Source organism: Mobula birostris, chromosome 14 (genome assembly GCF_030028105.1).
Source record: "Mobula birostris isolate sMobBir1 chromosome 14, sMobBir1.hap1, whole genome shotgun sequence".
NCBI classification, from domain to species: domain Eukaryota; kingdom Metazoa; phylum Chordata; class Chondrichthyes; order Myliobatiformes; family Myliobatidae; genus Mobula; species Mobula birostris.
In genome coordinates, this window is record NC_092383.1 from 68931031 (window position 1) to 68955725 (window position 24695).

Here is a 24695-nt window from a genome sequence, read left to right on the forward strand (position 1 = left end):
TGCACTGCACTACTGCTGAAAAAAAATCAAATTTTATGACATATGTGAACGATGATAAACCTAACTCTGATATAGGTGTCTATTGTGGACTAAAGGGGCAGGGAGGTCATAATCATGGTTGAGAAAGGGGCCGGGAGGCACCAGAGAGTCATTCTGTTATGATTGATAAACCAATTGTTTGGAACCTAATTACCTGACCTTGTATCTCAGGGCTAGGCGAGTCTGCATCTGCGTCATTCCCCATCCCTGGCACTCATTCTCTGCCACCTGTCCCACAACCCTCCTGTCATGCTCTATCCTTGCCATTCCTAATATTCTTTGCTGACCCCAGATTCACACACTCACTCTCCACTCCACATTGACAAATACAGTAGTGTGCAAAAGTCTTAGGCACCCTAGCTATCTATATTTTATATATATATATATATATATATATAAATAGATAGACACACACACACACAAACGTTTGTAAATGTGCTTAACACTTTTGCACAGTACTGTAGGCTAAATTGTACAACGGGGACTAGGGACACAAGAGAGGGACCATTGAATAACCATTGTAGGTGGTTATTCAATAATTACTCAATATCAGCTTGTCAAGGTTAGGATTAATGTAAAACCATAAATTTTCCTGACTAATAAAACATTTGTACTGGCAATTATTTGAAAGCTCTGGTTATTCATTTATTTGCATAGTTGTAAAGAGCAGGGGCATGAACATAGAATAACCAATTCCCCACAACACCTTCCTGGATTTCATACATTTACTCTATAAGGCAGTTTATTTTTATAAGAAAAAATGTATTTGTGTATCTCTTGTCTTATACTGCATTACACAAAATGATTTTGCAGCCAATATATTAATTCTGAAATGAATAAGGAGGATTGTTATCAAGAAAATCAGCCCACATTGTTTTACATTCTTTCTGCCATTGGGTTACACAAATGCTTGAAGATTGTAAACAACAGTAGTACCCTCCACAGTATTTGCAAGTAAAAAAAAGAGTAGGTTGCAGGCTGACACTGGGATAACTAGTCAGGTACACACCTTTTAATTTACTTCTAACTTCTCTCTATCTTCAGTTCACAAACTCAGTGATCACAAATCCTACTGACTAAACCACCCACACACTTCTCAACCACTAAGCGCCTATCCATCAAGTTTAATTATCATTTAACCATACATGAATATAGCCAAACAAAACAGCTTTCTTCTGGGGCCAAGGTGCAAAACACATTACCAACAACACACAGCACATAGCACATATAGTAACAAAGGCAGAAGCATACAGTCATACAAAAAAATAGCCCAAGTCCCTGAGCAGCATGGCCTGAATATTGGAGGTTCATGAGATGTTGTCCTGGTCCAACTTGTTCTTCCATCAAGTGAACATTGCAGGGCAGCACCAAAGCAGACACCACAGGGGAGCACCACTGGGAGGCACCAGCCCCCAATCCAGAATGGATTTCAGCACACTTATAAAGGCCACTTCAGGTGCCTTCTTCCCCGGGTGGCTGCAACAAATGACCTTGTGGCATAAGGGTCTACTCCACACTATAACTAAGCCAAAACAGCTTTCCCAACAGCGGTCTTACCAATGAACCAGCGAACCAGGCTTCTAGACTTGGAGTATTCTCCGTTAACCAATGTCCAATAGGGTCTTGCATTCACAAAAAAAACCACGTTCAAGACAATCACTCACAGCTTTTTTAGGACCATACACCATCTTGGCACAACAGTACGCAGCAATTCCAGTCAAAACAACACAACAATGGTACACGATAAGTCAAGCTCCACTGTTATCGAGCAACTCACTAATAGGGAAGACTTGCAGTACTTCATGTTCTTAATATCCACAGCATTGTCATGTGATTGTAAAAAAAGATGTAAAAAGCTATCCATGACCCTTCACAACACTTCAGCCACAATTCACACTAATCCACAAACCCAAACCACAACACATGATCTAAATCTGTAAGCATTAGTTCAGAACCACAAACCTAATCTTTCCACAAGACATAGCCCATAACCTGGTAACATGATGCCTTAATTCCAAGACATTACCCCAGTGAATCTGCCCCCACCCTCACCAGTAATCATTTGATGCTTTGACTACTCTACAATGACACATTATACAAAAGGAAGGCAATATCAAAGCCTTTCAGTACTACTCAATACTCAAAACATAAATCGTTAATAAATGTAATAAGAACATGCCCCTAATAGTCACTGCTGAATTTCTAAAACAATATATTCAAAGTATAGGTCCACAATCCCTTATCCGAAATCCTTGGGGCCAGTTGGATTTCAGAACTCAGAATTTTTCAGATTTCAGACACCCCCCCCCGACCCCCGAATACCAAAAAACACATATGCTCAAGTCCCTTATTTAACTTGTCTCAATGTGGTGGACTTTAGGACCCGGCAGCACACCAAACTTACGCACATCCTCCCGTATACTTCAAATCATTTCTAGATTACTTATAATACCTAATACAATGTAAATGTTATGTAAATGGTTGTTATACTGTATTGTTTAGGGAATAATGACAAGAAAAAAAATTATTTCCAACAAAAACATTCAATAAAACATAAAAATATACAGCTTCAAACAAACCGAATCAAACACATGGTAACACACATCAAAGTTGCTGGTGAACGCAGCAGGCCAGGCAGCATCTGTAGGAAGAGGTGCAGTCGACGTTTCAGGCCGAGACCCTTCGTCAGGACGAAACGTCGACTGCACCTCTTCCTACAGATGCTGCCTGGCCTGCTGTGTTCACCAGCAACTTTGATGTGTGTTGCTTGAATTTCCAGCATCTGCAGAATTCCTGTTGTTTGCGTTCAAACACGTGGTAAATGACTTATTGGAATAAATGTCATCACAGTCGCTTTAAAACTTCAGTAACTTGTCTTTCTGTTTATTTAAATCATATACAGTGGCAGTTCTGACACAATTTTTTTTCAGTGAGACGCCGCACAGATACACCAGGATCAAGCTCCTGCAATAACTCTACTTTCTGTGTTATTGATAATGATAGATGCTTCCTTCTCTTTTTCTCATTGTTACCCATAGGGGTATCTGCAGCTCTTTTTGACAGTTTCACAGTGAAATTAAACACAAAGTCAACAGTGACCACAAAGTATCAGCAAACAGCAAAAATATCAGCAAATGCACGTGTAACCAGTACAAGCGCTGAGCCACAACTGACGTATGGTGGCCTCTGTTAGTGCTGCCACGTCACACCTGTGTGATGTCAGCTGTTGACAGAAAAAAACCTCGGTTTTCGGAGCTTTTTGGATTTCAGAATTTCGGATAAAGGAATGTGCACCTGTACTTTGGACCAAGGGGAAGTGTTTTGCTAGAATACAGATTTTTTTTTCTTGAAATACTTCGTTTTCTCCTCTGGGATCTATTAGAACTATGTGGTACCAGCTGAACGGCAAAACTGAATGGCTGCTTCAACAATAATGCGTTCTCTCAGCTACGCACAAACATATCTGCCAATCAACTTAGATTAAAGTGAAGTCATAACTGTCCAACAACCAAATCACAACATTCCAAAAGTTACACATTGATATGCAGAAAGAACAAAGAAAAAGCAGGAAAGTGCCTCAGGACAGGCAGGAGAAAACTCCCTTATTCAAGTTCATCTCAAGATAACCATTGATTGTGTTTCCCAGAAAAAAAACAATAAAATGAGAAAATCAAAATAAAAAAACACTGAAAATTGTAACATAGCAGTAGTGAGACAGGGAATTCTTAGCATCCAGAGAATTTGAAGCAGAACTGTGAATGACATTATGTCATCCCTACTAAATTATACGCTAGGTTATGAGTATTATATTCTGAAAAAGACATTTCCTTTGTTTCACCTCAAGCTTCTTTATGCTGACTGATATACACTAAACTCATGAGAATTCACAGGCAAAAAGGAAGCAAGCTGCACCAGTGATTGAGACAGGTTTGAAACAGGCTGTATCATATGAATTAAGCTATATAAAGGGTTGGTGCAAAGAATTGTTACCCATAGGTGACAATGAAAGAAACACCATACAAGTTACAATAGCTTAAGCCACAAACTAAAATATTTCTCCATCACACAAAAATACCTACATAGTTAATCATAACCACAGAACCTGTAAATACAGTGGCATGCAAAAGTTTGGGCACCCCAGCCAAAATTTCTGTTACTGTGAATAGCTAAGCGAGTAAAAGATGAACTGATTTCCAAAAGGCATGAAGTCAAAGATGACACATTTCTTTAATATTTTAAGGAAGAAAACTTTTTTATTTCCATCTCTTACAGTTTTAAAATAACAAAAAAGGGAAAGGGCCCGAAGCAAAGGTTTGGGCACCTTGCATGGCAGTTCTTAGTAACACCCCCTTTGGCAAGTATCACAGCTTGTAAACACTTTTTGTAGCCAGCTAAGAGTCTTTCAATTCTTGTTTGGGGGATTTTCACCCATTCTTCCTTGCAAAAGGCTTCTAGTTCTGTGAGATTCTTGGGCCGTCTTGCAGGCACTGCTCTTTTGAGGTCTATCCACGGATTCTCGATGATGTTTAGGTCAGGGGACTGTGAGGGCCATGGCAAAAAGTTCAGCTTGTGTCTCTTGAGGTAGTCCATTGTGGATTTTGAGGTGTGTTTAGGTTCATTATCCTGTTGTAGAAGCCATCCTCTTTTCATCTTCGGCTTTTTTTTTTTACAGACGGTGTAATGTTTGCTTCCAGAATTTGCTGGTATTTAATTGAATTCATTCTTCCCTCTACCAGTGAAATATTCCCCGTGCCACAGGCTGCAACACAAGCCCAAAGCATGATCGGTCCACCCTGTGCTTAACAATTGGAGGGGGGTTCTTTTCATGAAATTCTGCACCCTTTTTTCTCCAAACATACCTGTGCTCGTTACGACCAAAAACTTCTATTCAAAAGTTTCAAAGGAGCATCTAAACAAGTCTGATGCATTTTAGATACATGTCCTGTGGACTGCTGAAGTTAAAATAGAACTTCTTGGCTGCAACGTTTTGCCATGGCCCTCACAGTCCCCTGACCTAAACATCATCGAGAATCTGTAGATAGACCTCAAAAGCGCAGTGCATGCAAGACGGCCCAAGAATCTCACTGAACTAGAAACTTTTTGCAAGGAAGAATGGACGAAAATCCCCCAAACAAGAATTGAAAGACTCTTATCTGGCTACAAAAAGCATTCACAAGCTGAGATACTTGCCAAAGGGGGTGTTAAAGTAGTGCCATGCAGGGTGCCCAAACTTTTGCTTCGGGCCCTTTTCCTTTTTTGTTATTTTGAAACTGTAAGAGATGGAAATAAAAAAGTTTTCTTCCTTAAAATATTAAATAAATGTGTCATCTTTAACTTTATGCCTTTTGGAAATCAGTTCATCTTTTACTCACTTAGCTATTCATAGGAACAGAAATTTTGACCGGGGTGCCCAAACTTTTGCATGCCACTGTATATCCACATCTCTTATCTACATACAAGCATTGAAGTTTTACCCCCACAAAGAAGTCAAATCTCCAAAAGCAGAATAATAAAATAGCTACACAGACAAGAAATTACTAGACGCTAGAAATCTGGAGCAACACACAATGCCAAGGAATTTAGCAGATCAGGCAGAATCTATGGACAGTTGACATTTGATGTCAAGACCCTCAATCAGGACCAGTCAAAACAGTTTGCCAACATTCTACATTTGAGATCAAGAAGCGAAGAACATAAGAGATGCCATCACATAAGAGAGGTGTTCTTTCAAGTTCAGTATCTCACCATCTTGCCCTTTACGGGCTGAAGAATTACATTGGTCTAAGCCACTACACAAGCCAAAGAGAGAAGGAATCTCCTGGGTACGTTCGCAAAGAATGTTTCATTTTGACCACTCCATAATTTATTATTTGACCTACAGTTAGAGACCCTCAATAAGGCAGGTTAGTAAGAAAGCTCTCCTATTCCTCCTACTCAAACACCATCTGGAGTAGAAAATTAGTGAGTCAAGATGATGGGGAGAACAGTGATTAAAATTACAGTATGTCACTACATCTGAAACCATAGCTCAACCCTAGGGACTGGCACGAGGAGTGATCAGAAAAATACATCAGTAAGGAAACTCTTCTCAGAGATATAGCAGGCCACAACAGGCTGCAGTTTGCACCAAGCTTAGAAATCTGCTGCAGGACCTGACTGGGTAGGGGGCAACTTGCAGAGCCCTGGAGACTGGGATGGCTTCACGCAATGGCTAATATGGGCAAGTTATGTCTTGGCTTGTGCATTGCCATGTCCACTTGTGACAGGAGGCATGGAGGACTTCACCTATGTTTTTTGCAGGATGCTACTTACAGCACTGCAAATCTTTCTTTCCTTTCAGATAACAATCCAACTCTCCCATATATTTTAAAGTTGCATTAGCCTCCACTGACATGCCTGGCAGAATTTCATACCTGCTGTGCAAAAATAAACTTTTTCCTTATGTCACTATTGGTCCTTTTGCTAATCACATTCCTCCTCTGATCCCTGCCTCATGTCCTGTCCAACAATTCGAACAGTTCCTCTCCATCTAATTCATGTAACCTTAATGCTTTAAATGCTTTTATCAATGGCCAGCACCACAGTTTCAAGAAGAATGACCTTGAAGGACCTTCCCAAATTTATTCATGCAACTAAAATATTTAAATAAAATCAGATGAAATCATTACTTCAAGAATACACGACCTGGTCAACATTTCACATTGAAGCAATACGCAACAAATTGGGAGCCATGTTAGACATCTGCTGTGGGTGCTTGAAAAGATGCTACAGTGAGAAACTTCAGCATTAAAATTAATTTGACCTCCTGACAGCACAGTGCTGCCACAAGGGCGTAGCCAAAGACCTTCGAGTGGTGATGATGAATTTCCAACATCTGAGCTTGCAAACACATTGTACATAAGGTCAGTTGAGTTAGAATGTGCTACTGCTGTAGATTCTGAGAACCTGTTTATTGCTGATGAGTAATGTATGTTTTTAACCTCTTTGTCCTCAAAGCATCTTGAATAGCCAGCTATAGCCTAATCCTTCCTGAAATGCGTGGCACCAACAGATTGAGTACCTAACAGAAAAATGACAAGACCAACACTCACTGTTTAGGTACCGTCTGCAAAAGCTGAAAGGTATCTGAGGATCCTGCAACCAGGTCTACCGATTTCAGAAGACCTTCTCTTCAAATAGAAGGAAAAGCAACAAACTAGTACAATGAGTTCTAGTTTGAATGAGAGTGTTCCACAATGATCACAGCATCGAAAAGTGACTTTCAATTTATGCCTCTACAGGCAAAATCACGTGGCGTGCATGCGATGAGTAACATTATTCGGTGCTCACCTAATTGCACACGAAAACATCAGATATAATTTCAGAATTAGTGCAATAAAAGTTAGAAATAATAACTAGCATGACACTATAGAAGCTGGTTGTTTTTGCCAGAAGTGTATTCACTGCATTACGGCACCATTCTCTAAGGAAACGCTACATCCTCTCCATGGAATCTGTGGGTTTTCCCTGGGTCCTCCGGTTTCCTACCATAGCTCAAATACATACGGAGTAGGTTAATTGGTCATTGTCAATCATCCTGTGATTAGGTTAAGGCTAATTGGAATTAAATAAATAAATATGCAAATAAATATTAAATAATATGAGTACACAACATCTCTCATTATTACATAAGCAATAGGATTCTTTAAAATTTATTCCCAATAAATATGAAAAACTAACCTATTTTAATGTGGCACACAGCATATCTGCACTCATTTCTGCCGAACGATCCAGAATCAGCGAACTGTTTCCTGAGACTGAAGGCAAGTCAGTCTAGCCTCTCGTTCTGCACCATCTCAGTCTGGTGCACAGTGGCACAGATGAATAGTTGCCTGGAAGCAAGTCACTTGCTCTGCCATTCAAATGATACGTAACAATAAAAGCTCGCACTTGGAGAGATGCTGCTGTCATTATGTCAAAGATTTGTTGAAAAATACACTCTAGTTGCAGGTACAGTCATAAAGAATATTATGTGAGAGTTTAGTCTGAGGTATTGCTGTGTTCAAAACAGAAACATGATTGGAGTAACTCAAACCTGGCAAAGCAGTGCACAACTTGGAAAGGGAAGCTAAGAAGGCCTGAGAAACCTTAAGAAAAATCGGGAGGTATTTCCTTATTGAAGCGGAAATACATAGAACAATACAGCTCAGGTACAGGCCCTTCAGCCCAAAATATTGTGCCAAACCAAATAAATTAGTAATCAAATAGCCAACTCAACTAATCCTTTATGTCTACACAATGTCCATGGTCCTCCATTTCCCTCACATTCATGTAGCTATCTAAAACATCTCTTAAAAGTTCCTAGTCAGCACAAATGACATGGGGAAGAAAAGGAAAGACATTCTACAGCGTGACTTCAGAGAACTCAGAAGAAAGCTGAAAAGCAGGACTTCCAGGGAGGTTATCTCCGGTTTGCTTCCAGTTCCCCATGCTGGAGTGGTCAAGAACAGGGAGATAATGGACCTGAATGTGTGGCTGAGGAACTGGTGCAGGAAGCAAGGATTCACATTCTTGGACCACTGGGGTATGTTTCGGGGTAAGGATGAATTGTACAAAAGGGACGGGTTGCACCTTAATAAGCGGGCCACCAGCATACTGGCAGGCAGGTTTGCCTCTGCAACACGGGTGTGTTTAAACTAAGTAGTGGGGGGGGGGGATGAACTGGAAACATAAGGATGGAGATAAAGGGAAAGTGAGAATAAGAAAAGTTAAGAAAGACAGCAGGATCAACAGAGCAGAAAGCTCAAGAAGGGATCGTACAGTATGGCCAAATGAAATAGGAATTGATATGGGAGGTGAGGGGAGTAATGAATTAAAAGTTTTGTATATGAATGCACAGAGTATAAGAAATAAAGTGGATGAGCTTGAGGCACAGTTAGAAATTGGTAAGTATGATGTTGTGGGAATAACAGAGACATGGCTTCAAGTGGACAGGGCCTAGGAAATGAATATTCAAGGCTATACATCCTATTGAAAGGACAGACTGATGGGCAGAGGGGGTGGGGTGGCTCTGTTAGTGAGGAATGATATTCAGTCCCTTGCGAGGGGGGACATAGAATCAGGAGACGTAGAGTCAGTATGGATAGAACTGAGAAATTGTAAGGGTAGAAAGACCCTAATGGGAGTTATCTACAGGCCCTCAAACAATAGTCTGCATGTAGAGTGTAAGTTGAATCAAGAGTTAAAATTGGCATGTCGCAAAGGTAATGCTACTGTTGTTATGGGGGACTTTAACATGCAGGTAGACTGGAGACCAAGAAAGAGAGTTTGTGGAGTCCCTCCGAGATGGATTCTTAGAACAGCTTGTACTGGAGCCTACCAGAGAGAACGCAATTCTAGATTTAGTGTTGTGCAATGAACCGGATTTGATCAGGGACCTCGAGGTAAAGAAGCCATTAGGAGGTAGTGACCATGATATGATAAGTTTTCATCTACAATTTGAGAGGGAGAAGGGAAACTCGGAAGTGTCAGTATTACAGCTGAACAAAGGGAACTATGGTGCTATGAGGGAGGAGCTGGCCAAAGTTCAATGGAACAATACCCTAGCAGGGATGACAGTGGAACAGCAATGGCAAGTGTTTCTGGGAATAATGCGGAAGGTGCAGGATCAGTTCATTCCGAAGAGGAAGAAAGATCCTAAGGGGAGTAAGGGGAGGCCGTGGCTGATAAGGGAAGTAATGGACAGTATGAAAATAAAAGAGAAGAAGTATAACATAGCAAAGATGAGTGGGAAGCCGGAGGATTGGGAAACTTTTAAAGGGCAACACAAGGTAACTAAAAAGGCAATACGCGGAGAAAAAATGACGTATGAAGGTAAACGAGCCAAGAATATAAAGGAGGATAGTAAAAGCTTCTTTAAGTATGTGAAAAGAAAAAAAATAGTTAAGACCAAAATTGAGCCCTTTAAGACAGAAGCAGGTGAATTTATTATGGGGGAAAAGGAAATGGCAGACGAGTTGAACAGGTACTTTGGATCTGTCTTCACTGGGGAAGACACAAACAATCTCCCAGATGTAATAGTGGCCAAAGGACCTAGGGTAATGGATGAATTGAAGGAAATTTATATTAGGCAGGAAATGGTGTTGGATAGGCTGTTGGGTCTGAAGCCTGATAAGTCCCCAGGACCTGATGGTCTGCAGCCCAGGGTACTTAAGGAGGTGGCTTTAAAAATCGTGGACGCATTGGTAATATTTTCCAATGTTCTATAGATTCAGGATCAGTTTCTGTGGATTGGAGGGTGGCTAATGTTGTCCCTCTCTTTAAGAAGGGAGGAAGAGAGAAAACAGGGAATTATAGACCGGTTACCCTGATGTCGGTGGTGGGAAAGATGCTGGAGTCAATTATAAAAGATGAAATTACGACACATCTGGATAGCAGTAACAGGATCGGTACGAGTCAGCATGGATTTACGAAGGGGAAATCGTGCTTGACTAATCTTCTGGAATTTTTTGAGGATGTAACTATGAAAATGGACAAGGGAGAGCCAGTGGATGTAGTGTACCTGGACTTTCAGAAAGCCTTTGATAAAATCCCACATAGGAGATTAGTGGGCAAAATTAGGGCACATGGTATTGGGGGCAGAGTACTGACATGGATTGAAAATTGGCTGGCTGACAGAAAACAAAGAGTAGCAATTAACGGATCCCTTTCGGAATGGCAGGCAGTGACCAGTGGGGTACCGCAGGGTTCAGTACTGGAACCACAGCTGTTTACAATATATATTAATGATTTAGATGAGGGAATTAAAAGTAACATTAGCAAATTTGCCGATGACACAAAGCTGGGAGGCAGTGTGAAATGTGAGGAGGATGTTATGAGAATGCAGGGTGACTTGGACAGGCTGGGTGAGTGGGCAGATGCAGTTTAATGTGGATAAATGTGAGGTTATCCACTTTGGTGGTAAGAACAGGAAGGCAGATTATTATCTAAACGGAGTCAAGTTAGGAAAAGCGGAAGCACAACGAGATCTAGGTGTTCTTGTACATCAGTCACTCAAAGCAAGCATGCAAGTACAGCAGGTAGTGAAGAAAGCTAATGGCATGCTGGCCTTCAAGAAGGGAAATTGATTATAAGAGCAAAGAGGTCCTACTGCAGCTGTACAGGGCCCTGGTGAGATCATACCTGGAGTACTGTGTGCAGTTTTGGTCTCCAAATTTGAGGAGGGACATTCTAGCTATTGAGGGAGTGCAGCGTAAGTTCACAAGGTTAATTCCCGGGATGGCGGGATTGTCATATGTCAAAAGATTAGAGCGACTGGGCTTGTATACTCTGGAATTTAGAAGGCTGAGAGGGGAGCTTATTGAAACATATAAGATTATTAAGGGATTGGACACGCTGCAGGCAGGAAGCATGTTCCCGCTGATGGGTGAGTCCAGAACCAGAGGCCACAGTTTAAGAATAAGGGGTAGGCCACTTAGAACGGAGTTGAGGAAAAACTTTTTCACCCAGAGTGGTGGATATATGGAATGCTCTGCCCCAGAAGGCTGTGGAGGCCAAGTCTCTGGATGCTTTCAAGAAAGAGGTGGATGGAGCTCTTAAAGATAGCAGAATCAAAGGTTATGGGGATAAGGCAGGAACTGGATACTGATTGTGGATGATCAGCCATGATCACAGTGAATGGCGGTGCTGGCTCGAAGGGTCGAATGGCCTACTCCTGCACCTACTGTCTATATCTGCCTCTCTCACAATCTTTAGGTAGCGCATCACAGGCACCCACCACTCTGTGTAAAAAAACTTGCCTCTAACATCTCCTTTAAAAGTACCCCTCTCACCTTAAATGTATACCCTCTGGTATTAGACATTTCAACCCTGGGAGAAAGATACTGTCTGTCTATTCCATCTATACTTCATACTTTACTTATTGTCACCAAACAATTGGTACTAGAACGTACAATCATCACAGCGACATTCGATTCTGCGCTTCCCACTCCCTGGATTACAAATATTAAATATTAAAAATATTAAAAAGTTAAAATTAGTAAATATTAAAAATTTAAATTATAAATCATAAATAGAAAATAGAAAAATGGGAAGTAAGGTAGTGCAAAAAAACTGAGAGGCAGGTCCGGATATTTGGAGGGTACGGCCCAGATCCAGGTCAGGATCCATTCAGCAGTCTTATCACAGTTGGAAAGAAGCTGTTCCCAAATCTGGCCGTACAAGCCCTCAAGCTCCTGAGCCTTCTCCCGGAGGGAAGAGGGACGAAAAGTGTGTTGGCTGGGTGAGTCGTGTCCTTGATTATCCTGGCAGCACTGCTCCGACAGCGTGCAGTGTGAAGTGAGTCCACAGACGGAAGATTGGTTTGTGTGATGTGCTGTGCCGTGATCACGATCTTCTGCAGCTTCTTTTGGTCTTGGATAGGACAGCTTCCATACCAGGTTGTGATGCACCCTAGAAGAATGCTTTCTATGGTGCATCTATAAAAATTAGTGAGGGTTTTAGGGGACAGGCCAAATTTCTTTAGTCTTCTCAGGAAGTGAAGGCGCTGGTGGGTCTTCTTGGCAGCGAACTCTGCTTGGTTGGACCAAGTCAGGTCATTGGTGATATTGACCCCGAGGAACTTAAAGCTTTTGACCTGTTCCACTTGCGCACGACCGATGTAAATTGGGTCGTGTGGTCCGCTACTCCTTCTGAAGTCAACAACCAATCCCTTCGTCTTGCTGACGTTGAGGGATAGGCTATTGTCTTCGCACCATGCCACCAGGTTCTTAGTTTCCTCTCTGTACTCAAACTCATCATTACCCAAGATACGGCCTACAATTGTTGTGTAATCAGCAAACTTAAATATTGAGTTTGATGGAAACTTGGCTACACGATCATGGGTGTAAAGTGAGTACAGCAGGGGGCTGAGTACACAGCCTTGTGGGGCACCGGTGCTCAGAGTGATTGTAGAGGAGAGCTTGTCCCCTATTTTTACAGCCTGGGTCCTGTCTGTGAGGAAGTTGAAAGATCCAGCTGCAGATCTGAGTGCTAAGGCCCAGATTCCGGAGCTTAGGAAACAGTTTATTTGGAATGATGGTATTAAAGGCAGAGCTGTAGTCAATGAAAAGGAGCCTTACGTATGCGTCTTTATTCTCCAGGTGTTCTAAGGAGGAATGTAGGCCCAGAAAGATGGCATCTGCCGTTGACCTGTTGCTCCAGTAGGCGAATTGCAAAGCGTCGAGGTTGACCGGTAGGCTGTGGTTGATGTGTGCCATAACCAATCTCTCGAAGCACTTCATAGCAATTGATGTCAGAGCCACAAATCGATAGTCATTCAGGCATGCCACTTTGGTCTTCTTTGGCACTGAGATTATCGTTGCCTTCTTAAAACACGAGGGGATCTTAGACTGAAGTGAGGAGCAGTTGAAGATGTCAGCAAACACTCCAGCTAACTCGCTTGCACAGGCCCAGGGAACCCGTCTATTACCTCTCAATCCTATAAACCTCTATCAGATCTCCCCTCAGCCTCCTCCACGCCAGAGAAAACAACCCAAGTTTGTCCAACCTCTCATTATAGCACAAGGCCTCTAATCCAGGTAGCATCCTGTAAACCTCCTCTGCACCCTCTCTGAAGTCTTGACATCCTTCCTATCGTGAGGTTACCAGAACTGTATGCAATACTCCAGGTGCAGCCTAACTAGAATTTTATAAAGCTGCAGCTTAAATTCCTGATTTATGAACTCCATGTCGCAACTAAGGGCAAGCATGCCATATGCCTTTTTAACCACCCTATCAACTTGTGTAGCTACTTTCAGGGAGCTATGAACTTGGACCCCAAGATCTCTCTGCTCATCAGCAATGTTAAGGATCTTGCCTTTAACAGTGCACTGTCTCTTTACATTTGACCTACCAAGATGCAACATTTCACACGTGGCCAGATTAACCTCCATCTGCCATTTCTCCACACATATCCGCAAATGATCTATATCCCATTGTATTCCTTGCCAGACATCTATGCTATCCACAACACAACCAATCGTCATATTGTCTACAAAACATATTATTCCATACCTATGCATTTTCATCCAGGTTATTTATATAAATCACAAACAGAAAAGGTCCCAGTACAGATCCCTGCAGAACACCACTAACCACAGACCTCTAGCTAAAACAGGGGTTCACAACCTGGGGTCCATGGACTCCTTGCTTGATGGTATTGGTCCGAGACATAAAAAAAGGTTGGGAACCCTGAGCTAAAGTAAGTCCCTTCACTACCAACCTCTGTCTTCTATGGGCAAGTCAGTTGTGAACCCAAAGAGCCAATTCACAATGGGTCCCATGCATCTGAATCATCTCGGTGAGCATCCCTTGAGAGACCTCGTCAATGTCTTACAATAAGATAGGACATGGTTTTCCCAATGCTCATAAATCCTATCCCTAGGAATTCTCTCCAGTAACCTCCCTAACACTAACGTGAGACTCACTGGTCTCTAGTTTCCAGGATTATCCCTGGTTTCCTTCTTGAACGGTGGAACAAAATTAGCTACTCACCAGTCCTCTAGGACCTCACCTGTGACCTAGAGAGGACATAAAGATATTTGTTAAGGCCCCAGCAATCTTTTCATTTTCCTCTCTTAATAATCTGGGGTATATTCCATCAGGCCTTGGGGATTTATTCACCTTAATGCTCTTTCAGAGACCAAACAATACATCTTCCTTAACTTCAAAATTTAAAGTCTGTCCCAAGCCTTGTGGCCCATCAGGCCGGTGCTTATGCCGGTTTCTGTGGCGTGAAGTGACTGAGAGTACGAGACTCCCCCCCACCCCCCCGGATAGGACGCCAGTCTATCGTGAGGTTAACCCCGAGCATTTGCCGGTACCCATTTTCAGCTGAGTGGACTGGAGCATTGTGTGGTTAAGTGCCTTGCTCAAAGACACAACAGCTGCCTTGGCCGAGACTCCAAACTACGACCTTCAGATCTTCAAAATACCCTAGTGTATTAACATTCTCAGCAATGATTTCCCTATCCCTACACATTCCTCTACTTGGTAAATACTGATGTGAAGTACTCACTAAGGACCTCACCCATATCGCTCGCATCCAAGCAAATGTTTCCCCCTTTATCCTTGGGTGGTCCCACCCTCCCCCTAATTATCCTCTTATTCCTGATATATTTATAGAATGCCTTGCGATTCTCTTTAAAAAAATGCCAAGGATATTTCATGACTGTACTTTTGTGGCAGGACTGTGCTGTCAGGAAGTCAAATTAATTTTAATGCTCAAGTTTTTCACTGCAGTATCTTTTCAAGCACTCACAGCAAATGTCTAACATGACTCCTAATGTGTTGCTTACTGCTTCAATCTGAAATGTTGACCTGGTAGAATATTCTTGAAACAATGATTTCATCTGATTTTATTTCAATATTTTAGTTGCATGAATAAATTTGGGAAGGTCATTCAAGGTAGGTCATTCTCGAACAATGCAAACAATGTAAATGAGAAATCTTGTTTTTATTTTTGGGTGCCGCAAATTATTTGCTTCTTCTTCTGCAAGGACATAAGCCATAAGAGTAGAATTAGGTCATTCAGCCCTTTGAGTGATGGCTAATTTATTATCCTTCTCAAATCCATTCCTCTGCCTTCTCACTATCCATGGCAATAAATTCCACAGATTTGCCACCCTCTAGCTAAAGAAATTACTCTTCATCTCTATTCTAAATGGACATCCCTCTATACTGAAGCTGTGCACTCTGTTCCTAGACTTGCCTAGAATTCTGCTCACAATACTCCAAATACTGACCAATGCCTTTGAAGCCTCATCATTACTTTCATATTCTAGTCCTCCCTAAATGCATTGCATTTGCCTTCCTTACCACCAACCGGGGGGAATCCTGCATAAGGATCTTCAAGACTCTTTGCACCTCTCATTTTTCAATTTTCTCCCCATTTAGAAAATAGTCTACACTTTTTTCCTTCTACCTCAGTGCTGATGGCCACAAGATGAGAAAAGCACTGTATTTGATTACTAATCCTATAAAATAATGAATTACATCAGACAGAAGTACATGTTATTACAGGACATTTTTACTTGTTTCTTGTTTAGAAGTTAAGCAACATAAGACTTCATGAATGCCAAGTATATTTGAACATTAAGATCCTTCAAGCAACACACATAAAAGTTACTGGTGAATGCAGCAGGCCAGGCAGCATCTCTAGGAAGAGGTGCAGTCGATTAAGATCCTTCAAGTACTTTTGAGGAAGAATAATGTTAATACTGAACATTAATAATCCAGGAAGACCCAAGTCAAAGACTGGAATTGCAGCCTAGTGAGTTAGATTTGTAGATCAGACTGTATATTATCAAATACTTAAGAACATAATGTTGTGAACGACAGCGCTAATTTTTGCGGGGACTTATCTACAGAAAATCTTTGTTATTTTCAATCTGATGCTGCTATCATCACGTTAAACCTAAAAACCAGAAAGTCATTGACAGTTGTACAACATCTGCAAAGATCATGAAGTAGCTGCTAGATTGGAAACCTTCCAGATAGTTCCAACAGCAACATAGAAAAATCCATTCCCATCTCAGATATTATTGAATTTTTGCTACTGCGTTGTCCCTTGGTGAATATTATTCAGTGACTCTTGTTTTGTTCTTTAGTGCTCATCAGTTGATAAGGCATTAAGCAATGACTATGCTTTCTACATGCTAGCACACATTCACTTACTATCAAGATATTAGGCCAGAATTTTCTGTGGCTGCAAACATATGGTTCCAACACATCCACTATTTTGCATTAGATGTTGCTGCAATGAAAAAAAGAAATGCAGTGGCACCCTCTATAGGTCATTGGAGATGTTTGTGAACAATGCAAGCAAAGGTCTATCATCTGAAATAAACTGCTTGTTATTTCAGCTTCTTGATATGTATAATAATTTGTGATACCAGCTACAGAGAATAAAATAAAGAATGGGAAAGAGTTAAAAAGTCTGACAAAAAAATAGCAAGACAGAAAATGCAAAAAGCACAAAATCTCAATTTAAGTATGAAAGAATGCTTTATGGGGAAGGTGGAGAAACATCTTAATTCTAACGTTTTAACAAATGATTTAAAAAAAAAGAGTAAGGGATAAAAAGCTAGTGTTTATCTATTTCTATACCAAACTTTGTTGGTGTTTACTGTGCAAGTGTGAGAAACGTCAAAACATTCTGACAAATAAATTTGACAATTAACTACAGCTGAATTTTCTGTGGTCATTTTCACAATATAAACAAATTTCATGTCTTAATGAAGCCTGGATTTAATTTACCCATTTTAGTTTTCACATTAAAATTATAATCAGTTCCAATTTGCCTTTCTCTACTTGCCTCTAAAAAAATGGCCCCCACTGAAACAAAGTAGAAATTAATTCAAATCATCTTCCCTGTCTGATAAGAACACAGAATACAATTGATAAGTTTTGTCCTTTACATCAACACATCTGAGTACCAAATATGCTTGAAAGTAACACCTACAAGCCCAGTGACAGAAGACAGATAAATGACCTTCTCAACCGGGGCTGAACAAGTATTCCACAGTTTGTTCAATAATACCTCAAGATTTTTCATCTTCTCTTATGACAACTACACTAAACAAAACCTGCAACTTATTACAAGCCCAATGAGAATTCAAGATTTGTTGCTCTGTGCTGTCTATAGAAGCAATGAGATTAAACAATTCTCTTTTGTCCTCTTGTCATAGAAGTGGCTCTTCATGTTGCTATTCATTTCATTTCACTTCCAGAATGTTCCTTGCTTTATATTACACTTCACACTTGAAGTTGGCTCCAGTGACTACAGAAACATCTGTTTACTGAGATGACAGCAATTGAGTTTGTTTCTGACAAGAACCCATATGAGGTTTCCTATGATAGCACTTCTCTTTCAGATCAAAATCAGTTCATTACTACTAACATTTGTTGCTTTGTGGCAGCAGTAATGTGCAAGGCATAAATAGATTGTGCAAAAAAGGAATAGTGAGATAGGGTTCATGGAACATTCAGAAATCAGATGGCAGAGGGGAAGAAACTTCTCTCAAACCATTGAGTGTGTCTTCAGGATCCTGTAACCTCCTTCCTGGTGGCAGCAATGGACATGTCCCAGATGGTCAGTGTCCTTAATGATGAATGCTGCCTCCGTGAGGCACCACTTTTCAAAGACATCCTCAATGATGTGAAAGGTTGGCATTGTGCCCATGATGGAGCTGGTTGAGTCTATAATCCTCTGCAGCCACTTTCAATCTTGTGCATTGAAAATTATACAGGCAATGATGCAACTAATCAGAGTGCTCTTCACTGTACATTTGTAGAAATTTGCTGGGATCTTTGGTGATATACCAGACCTTAAAATCCGAATGAAGTATAGTCACTGGTGTGCTTTCTTTGTAATTTCATCAACGTGCGTGTCTAGGATAGGTACTCTGAGATGTTGATTCACAGGAATCTGAAGCTGCTCATCCTTTCCACCACTGACCCCACAACGAGGACTGGTGTGTGTTCTCTCGACTTCCTTTTTCTGATACCCTTGGTCTTGTTAACGTCAAGTGCAAGATTGTTGTAACACCACTAACCAGCCCATCTATCTTGCTCCTGTTCACCACCTCATTGCCATCTAAGAATTGGCCAACACAGAGGTGTCATTGGCAGATTTGTACATGCTGCTTGAGCTGTGCCTAGCCACACAGCCACAAGTGTTGGTAAAGTAGAGCACAGGGTTAAACAGACACCCTTATTATAGTTTCTGGAGGCCAAATCATTGTCATCATTTTAGTATGCTGAATATAAAGATTGTTGGGGTTACACCGAAAAAGGTTTTAAATTCTTTATCTCCTACAATACAAAGTCAGAATTGTACAACAAAGAAACAGGCCGATCAGCCCACCATGCACATGCATATCTTTTCTAATCCCATTTGCTTGCAGTAATTCCATATTGCTCTATTGTGCTCAATCAAGTATATTTTGATATGCCTTTTAAATTACATTACTATTCTTGCCTTCACAACCTTCTCTAGCAGCACATAGCAGATACCAACTATGGGAGGAGAAGATGGCGGCGCGCCGCGCATGCGCAGCTCTCCGGTGAAAATTATATTGTATCTGTTAAATAGGGGTCTTGGACAATTCTGATTTGATGGAGAATGTACATGAAAGCACAGAGGAACATCTGGAGAAATTTCTGAAACGCCCGTTCGCTGCTGTCGTTACTGTGTGGTCGTGAATCTTTCGGAGGGTAGGCCTCAAAATCCCCAGCCTTGCCTGCTTTTGGCGACCGAGAAGGAGGTCGAATTGTTCGGACAGAGATGGCACTCAGTACTCGGTGTCGGAGAGCTGATCAGAGCTCGAAGTTTTTGGATGACTCACGGCAGGGAGAGTTTTTCTTCCTTCTCCCGTCTGCGTGAGATGTGGGACATCTGAGAAACTTTGAACTTTACTGTGCTCACGAATTTCTTCATCAATTTATGGTATTGTTACACTGTTTGTAACGATATGTTATAATTATGTGGTTTTGTCAGTTTTTTCAGTCTTGGTTTGTCCTGTGCTTTGTGCTATCACACCGGAGGAAATAATGTATCATTTCTTAATGCATGCATTACTAAATGACAATAAAAGAGGACTATGTGTCTTCATAATCATCATATCATATTTGTGTGATAGATTTTCTTCCTCAGACTCCCTTAAAGCCTCCTTTCACTGAAATTACTGAGGGAAATAGACACTAGCTAAATACCCTATCCAGAGCTTTTAATTTTATATACCTCCATCAAATCACCTCTCAGCCTCCTCCGCTCCAGGGAAAAGAGACCCAAGCTTTTCAATCTTTTCTTGTTACTGAAGCACTCCAATTTTCTCATGTAATGCATGGTAAGCACAACTGTACATAACACAAATTATGTACTAATACCTAATTAAAGTTTATTCAACTATAATATGACATCCCAACTCTTGTACTTGATGTCTTGATTAATGGAGGCAAGTACAGTGTCTATAAAAAGGATTCACCCTTGTGGGAGTTTTCAGGTTTTATTGTTTTACAACATTGAATCACAGTGGATTTAATTTGGCTTTTTTTAAAAACACTGAGCAACAAAAAAGAAGACTTTTATGTCAAAGTGAAAACAGATCTCCTCGAAGTGATCCAAATTAATTACAAATATAAAACAGAAAATAATTGATTACGTAAGTATCCACCCCCCTTTAATATGACACACCAAATCAACACTGATGTAGCAAATTGGTTTTAGAAGTCACATAATCAGTTAAATGGAGATCACTACTGAACAGACATGGTGCTCAACTGGTTACAATAAAAATACACCTATATCTAGATGGTCCAACTGCTGTTGAGTCAGTATCCTGGCAGAATCTACACTGGAGACAAAAGAACACTCCAAGCAACTCTGCAAAAAGGTTATTGAAAAGCACAAGTTAGGAGACGGATATAAGAAAATTTCCAAGCCACTGAATATCCCTTGGAGTACAGTTAAGTCAATCAGCAATAAATGGAAAGAATGTGGCACAGCTGTAAATCTGCCTAGAGCAGGCCATCTTCAAAACCTGAGCAACCACACAAAAAGGGGACTTAATGAGGTAAGCCACCAAGAGACCTATAACAACTAAAGAGGAGCTACAAGCTTCAGAGGCTGAGATGGCAGAGACAATGCATAACTTACCTCAAACAGTCTAACAGAAAGGGGTCATCACTTCCCTGGCTATATGTTGACTCCTTATAGAGCCTAATGGCTGAGATTATCAGAAGACAATTTACAATGACCAATTAACCCACCAACTGATACGTCCTTGGACTGCTGGAGGAAACTGAAGCACCTGGAGGAAATCCACGCAGTCATAGGGAGAACATACAAACTCCTTACATGAAGCAAAGGGAATTGAACCAAGGTCACTGGTACTGTAAATCGTTGTGCTAACCACTATGCTACCCTGCTGCCTTTAGCAGTAAGTGCCGAAATCCTTACAGGTTGATTTTTACAACCAAAAATATAATTCTTACAGTATTCAATCAATGGCAATCTGTCCCCTGAGCCCAAAGCCTCTCAAAACAAGAATTATTGTCAGTAATTGTGGAAATGGCCATTTCCTTTTAAAAAGAAATATTTCAGGTATTTTTCATTTCATTACGTTTTACAGGGATGTTTCTTCTTCAAACGAAAAAGGAACCTCCTAAGTTATACTGTTTATCCTAGTCAAACACTTAGCAACAATTTAAGACTGAAAGGGATGCTTTCTTCCTGCAAGAGAAAAAGGTACCTGCCTTCTTGCAGAGATCTATTACCACTTCTGTTTCCATTTATTGCACACTTTCAAAATACCTCTGACTCACACTTTTTCCTCTTCAGTTTCCCCTTAAAGGCAGCTGCCTCAAATGTTTTATGTGAAAGCAAGTTATACACTTTAAACATGCTCTGTATAAAGAAATTTCTTTTAAATTCTTTGTTGGCAAGGTGATTTCATTCATGACTCAAGTCTTTCAAAAACTTCAGCACTCATTTTTTGAGAGATCAAACCTCATCACTATTGTTTCTTTAAAATCCCCACAGTCTAGTTCTTGTAATTTTCTCCATTTTCTCTAGTACCTTAAAAGAGTTTTGTTGATAGAGACAACGCCATTTGTGTAACATGACAAACATGGTCTAACCTTTAGCCTTTTACCTTACTGTTTTAGTTCTCTTAAATAACAAGGTGACCAAGTATCTCAGGTATATTTACTCCATACATTCATGGTTTATAACCTGTCATCAAGCTGCAAGAATGGTATAAACATACCCACGTGCTCTGAAAGGAATACCACAAAGAAAGGAGTAACTAGATCATTAATTCCTTGAACATAACCACTTGCTGGATGTCGAATGGCCCATATGAAGAGAATTCGTTCGAAAATCTGTAAAAAAAAACATAATACATATTTTAGATGAACTTGATCAACTTTATAGTAATAACTTCCAAAGCATACTTCAATACATTTAAGCATGTTATATTACATGGATCACTAGATCTCAAGTGAACATTAATCACTCCTTCAAATTTGAATACAAAATTTTAAGTAAATACCTTCAAAATAGATATGTAGTAAATTCCTGCTTTCAATAAAATTGAGCTGATTAAATATTACAAGTGAATAATCAATAGTAAAGAGAAACTGTGCAGTGAATAAAAATTTCAGAGGTTTAGGCATAAAATAAAATATCTTGGACTTAGCAATGGTCACATCCTACATAGATCATAGGTTTCCCAATGCAGTAAATATGTAATGGTGTTTATTAAAATGAAGCAGGTAAAGGAGGTTATCAACACAAGCGCACCTCAAAGATGCATGCATAGCCCACTGCTCTATTCTCTCTTTTCTCATCACGGTGTGGTTAGGCACAGCTGAAACATCGCCTATAAATTTACCAATGACACAACAACCATTGTCAGAATCTCAGAGGGTGATGAGGAGGCATACACAGGAGTGATATAGTTGAGTGTTATATCGACCTTGCACTCAATGACAGTAAGACCAAAGAATTGACTGTGGACTTCAGTAAGGGGAAAATACACATCAGTCCTCATCTAGGGATCAGCAGTGGAAAGGGTGAGCAGCTTCAAGTCCTTGGGCGTCAACATCTCAGAGGATCTATCCTAAGCCCAACATATTGATGCAATATGGCAAAGCAGAACATACTCTGCAGATATCAGCAAGGTTAACAAACAATACTATTTTGAAAGAAGGTGAATAACAGTTTGCTTGGTATAAGCATTAAGAAATCTGAATGTTGCCCAAGTTACCCTACTATGAAAATTCCACCAAAATGCACAAGGGCTTGGAGTTGCTGTTATTACTCATTAGCTATATATTAAAGAATAAAACACCGAACAATTCCAATCCGTGCATTCCACTGCAAAGAATTTTCAACTGATAAGTCACGACTATTGCCAAATGACCTCTGTAGTACTAACAATACAGTTTAACAAGAATAGGCACATTTCTTAAATTAAATTATGATCAAGATTTTAAAAAAAAAAATTTTGTTTTTGTATTTCTCTTACTTATTTTAATACTATCTTTATGTCCACATCACTTACTATATATAATTTTACAATAACATATCTGAATGCTTAATTGCCATTCCAAACCTTACAGAACGACTAAGATGCTATGAATATAATGAATGGTAAACACTATCTCTTGACCACTGCCCTCAAAATCCACACCACTGCTTAAGAGGTTGACTACATATGGTCAACAGGTTATAGTTGTTAAATCGCTGGCAAGTACTGCATGCGTACAAATCGTGAAACAGCAGAATATATGCTGAGATGTGGCGGTTTTTAACAGGGTATGGGGATGGTGAGTTTCTTGCAGAAAAGTGTGGGAAAGAGGTATAAAAGCAGAGTATTATCTAAGTGGAGAGAGTTTGCAAGTGAGTGAAGTACAGAAGGATATCTGTGCTCATGTGCATTAAATGCAAAAAGCAGGTAATTAAAAAGACAAATATCACTTTGGCTTTTATTGGTGAAGTATTGTTATAATTGTACAGGAAAAGAACGGAGGGTTATGGGCTGAATGCAGGTCGGTGGGACTAGGTGAGAGTAAGAGTTCAGCACGGACTAGAAGGGCCGAGATAGCCTGTTTCCGTGCTGTAATTGTTATATGGTTATATAAATATTGAAAACATTAATTTTTCTATGTTTCTATGTTTCTAATTCTAGTGGATAGTACAGTCATGTTTCCATTTTGATGAACTAAAACTCCCGGAGCTAAGGATAATTTACTATGTGACCTTATTATATGAACACACAGTACGGTATAATGCAAACAACAGGAATTCTGCAGATGCTCGAAATTCAAGCCACACACATCAAAGTTGCTGGTGAACGCAGCAGGCCAGGCAGCATCTGTAGGAAGAGGTGCAGTCGACGTTTTAGGCCGAGACCCTTCGTCAGGACTAACTGAAGGAAGAGTGAGTAAGGGATTTGGAAGTTGGAGGGGGAGGGGGAGATCGGATCTCCCCCTCCCCCTCTCAAATCCCTTACTCACTCTTCCTTCAGTTAGTCCTGACGAAGGGTCTCGGGCTGAAACGTCGACTGCACCTCTTCCTACAGATGCTGCCTGGCCTGCTGCGTTCACCAGCAACTTTGATGTGTGTTGCTTGTACAGTATAATGCATCAATTTGAAACAGTTACAGTATGCTAAAACCTCTGATAAAATGCACAAAAATCATATCTGATTTTTTTTAAAGGCAGTTGAGGTTTCTGACTTTCCATCTAATGAAGAGTGGATTTGGCAATTGTTTTTATTGATTACCATTTGCTTTCTTGGGCTTTTGAGTGCATTAACAGCTTTATTTTACACGATAAAGAAAACTGTATTAAGTCTGGCTGCTGCAACAAAATTCTCAATTGAAATGAAGTCATTAAAGTGAAAGACTGGAATGGGTTCTCAAATCTACTTGTCTTTTATACTTCTTGTCCTAGCCAGTGAAAGAACAAACACCCAGATTTTAATATGTTATATCACAAGAAACAAGACAATTATTAATCAGAATTTATTGTTTTAGGCATCAGTTATAATGATAAGACTATTTATAACTAAAGCCACAGAAGGAAATGACAGAGTGCAAATGAAGAAAAATCAGAAAGAACAAAGAATATTG

At 40.3% G+C, this 24695-nt stretch overlaps 1 protein-coding gene across 3 annotated transcripts in view; it reads right to left on the minus strand.

Moving 5' to 3' along the window:
* LOC140209958 (TBC1 domain family member 22B-like) overlaps window positions 1–24695 on the minus strand; it is a 375770-nt gene that overhangs the window by 156485 nt on the left and 194590 nt on the right. For all 3 annotated transcript variants that reach the window (XM_072278648.1, XM_072278647.1, XM_072278649.1), the window contains one exon: window positions 21825–21939. In XM_072278648.1, coding sequence (XP_072134749.1) covers window positions 21825–21939 — 115 coding nt within the window. The remainder of the gene's footprint in view (window positions 1–21824; window positions 21940–24695) is intronic.